Source organism: Otolemur garnettii, unplaced genomic scaffold (assembly GCF_000181295.1).
Source record: "Otolemur garnettii isolate 467f Iridium unplaced genomic scaffold, OtoGar3 scaffold00069, whole genome shotgun sequence".
Classification (NCBI taxonomy): domain Eukaryota; kingdom Metazoa; phylum Chordata; class Mammalia; order Primates; family Galagidae; genus Otolemur; species Otolemur garnettii.
In genome coordinates this window covers 1,312,915-1,315,649 of record NW_003852464.1, presented here as the reverse complement: position 1 = coordinate 1,315,649, position 2,735 = coordinate 1,312,915, and the positions used below count along the sequence as shown (strand labels likewise).

Genomic DNA, 2,735 nt, shown 5'->3' with positions numbered 1-2,735 from the left:
TCTTTTTAATGGTATTTTGTGACTTTTTTATGCCCTAAGTTTAAAGACATGATTGTCCCAGTTTGATTTCTGTGCACAAAGTTTTAATATATAACATATTGTGATTTAGAGAGCTAGTATTGTAAAGATTTGTGATGATGACCTGACCCGTAAACAGTTGTGAAACAGGTGGATACCAACTACCTCGAAGCAAATTGGTAAAAGAAAAGACAGAAGCATCTCTTGGAAGTAAATCTCTTTCAAAGTTATATATGTATAGAAAAAAAAAAAAAAAACGATCATAGTTTACTGTCATCAAGTAGCATGTTTCATTCCCGGGAGAATTTGAGCTAAGGGTTCTCTTTCTCTGTATTTTAAACCTATGGTCTGTGGGCTGTACGCAGTGGCACAATGGCATGTTTACTCTTCTGCAAATCTGTGCCTCCTGATAGACAAAGAATACTGTTTGTTTTCTGTAAGTTACCAGTTTTGAATGAAAAATGATAAATGGATTTACATCTGTATTTTAGCCATTTATTTTGAAGTTTAAAGGAATGTCTTCTAGAAGCAGGATATTCCTTTCCTTTAACTCTAATAGTACAAAGCACAGCTTCAGTAGTGACTACATGATTGTGTCTAAAAATCCAATGGTAAGAACACTAAAGGTTTGGTGCTTGAGTTTATTTTTTCCATATTACCAAAAGGTGGCTTTGGTATGATGGTCCATAAAAGAACATGGCTCCTTTCCTTTTGGATGGCCTGGCCATCTGTAAATGAGATTTCGCTTTAGTGTTCCTAAACACTTTTCCTTATATGCCCTTTCAGTCTTTCTCTCTCCTACCTAACCTCCCCCCTTTTAAAAATGACAGGGACTTAATAAAAGACAACTCATGAGGAATTTAAAGCACAGGAAGACACAGAGCCAACAGAATATGGAATAATCATCTACTTTCATTGACTCACTATCACTGCCATGTTTTCCTTTTCCTTAATAAGCACTCTTGCTTTGTAACTCCGGCTCTTACATTTCTAAGTTCTATAAAGCACATATGTATATAATATACCAATGTACCAATGTGGTTCTAAAAACCAGACCTCTTACTTTAGCTCCAGCTTAGAATATCATTCTAAATAAATGACCTCTGGTCAATAAACCCCAAAGCACAATTATTAAAACAGATCCACTTTAGGACATTTTTATTTTGAATAATGAAAGTAATTACCAGAGGGATAACAAAGGTATTTTGTTGGCTCTTACAGAAAGAAAGGAACAATTTCAAAAGATGATAAATGAAACTGACAGTGCAGAGAAGGCTCTAAACTGACAGACAGAGGATTTCCTGTCACACGCTTTCCCCACTAGCAGCAGCATCCACAGAAAATTAAACACTGTTATACCAAAAACAGCAGCTTCTCATGACTTATATATTTATGTAGATACGTCCCTAACCCAGGAAACACAAATAAGGGTTCCCGTGAGGGAGATAGCATTATCACAAAAGTAGTATAGGAATCAAAATAGGATTGTCAAATTAACTGTTGAACTTTATATTTGTCCTCCACTGATAAGAAGTTCTTTTAGCCAGTTTGTGCTACTTCATTTGTCCTTAAAGTGTCACTTGATAAATGGGTTCTGAGGCATTTTCATCTGGGTTGGATCTGCCCATCTAAGTCATAAGCTTCCCAACGCAAGCTACTAGCTACTTACACTTAAGTTTCCCATAATTTCATGACTTTAAACATAAGAGTTTGTAAGAATCACCTAAGGAGCCTATTCCCAAGCCACCTTAGATTCTAATAAGCAAATCCATGTCCCTGATGCCGGTGGTTTATGTACCACGATGACAGATGATGTCCTAATACTTTATCACAAGTCAAAATACTGTGGATCCACACAACAGAAAGTCTTCAGAAACACATCAGGCTTTTTCTGATTTTGACAAAAGGATAACTTTATTAAAGTAAAGAACTGAACATAATTACAAAGGCCTCCACCCCCGTCATCTCTCCTAACTTACATCTTCATTGAGAAATAGTGCGAGTTTACTTTTTTCTAGTGCTGCTGTTTTGGCTCGTCTTGGTAATCTCCTCTTCATCTCTGACTCTGGTTCCGGAACTTCATGATCACTAAACAGATGTTGAAAACGTACCAATTTAGATACAAGCTTTAAAACCAGTTTATTTATAAATAAAACTTTTTTGTTTCTGACTCACATTCTATCTGTGTAATTGCTACCCTGATCCCATCAACTTAGCTTAAAACTATGATTTCAAACAATAACCAAAAGCACTTAGCTGGCTATTCAGCAAAGTAAATCAATGGAAACCTAGCTAATGTTTCTATACCCTATATGAAACCTGGTGTTACACAGAAAAAAAACTTTTGAAGTAAAGCTTGTAATTAAAGAAGGACCATAGTTATCCAAAAGAGGTTTCTTTGGAACTCAAGAAGTGAAAAACAAAATTAAGTTCCCTTGATTTAGGCAATGAATTCCTCAAACACAGTAAACAATAAGTTTCTCCAAAAAAGATACTTAAGACAATCTAATGTGTGTACTGAAAATATATACAGTACAATTTTAGCAATGAATAGATGAAATGTATAAACTTTCAGCTCTAACAATGGGTTAAATGAGAGAAACTGAAAATAAACACTAATAATGTATCCAAATGAAAAGCAGAATTACTCTCTAATAGAACCCCATCATCTAAATCATGGAGTTTGCTAACTCAAGATCAAAAAGGAGTCCTATATG

At 35.0% G+C, this 2,735-nt stretch overlaps 1 protein-coding gene across 1 annotated transcript in view; it reads right to left on the bottom strand.

The window, feature by feature from the left end:
* Positions 1–1,719: 1,719 nt before the first annotated feature.
* NCAPG (non-SMC condensin I complex subunit G) overlaps positions 1,720–2,735 on the bottom strand; it is a 29,813-nt gene continuing 28,797 nt past the window's right edge. Inside the window, exon 20 of the mRNA XM_012807442.2 lies at positions 1,720–2,144. Coding sequence (XP_012662896.1) covers positions 1,989–2,144 — 156 coding nt within the window. The 3' untranslated portion in view covers positions 1,720–1,988. The remainder of the gene's footprint in view (positions 2,145–2,735) is intronic.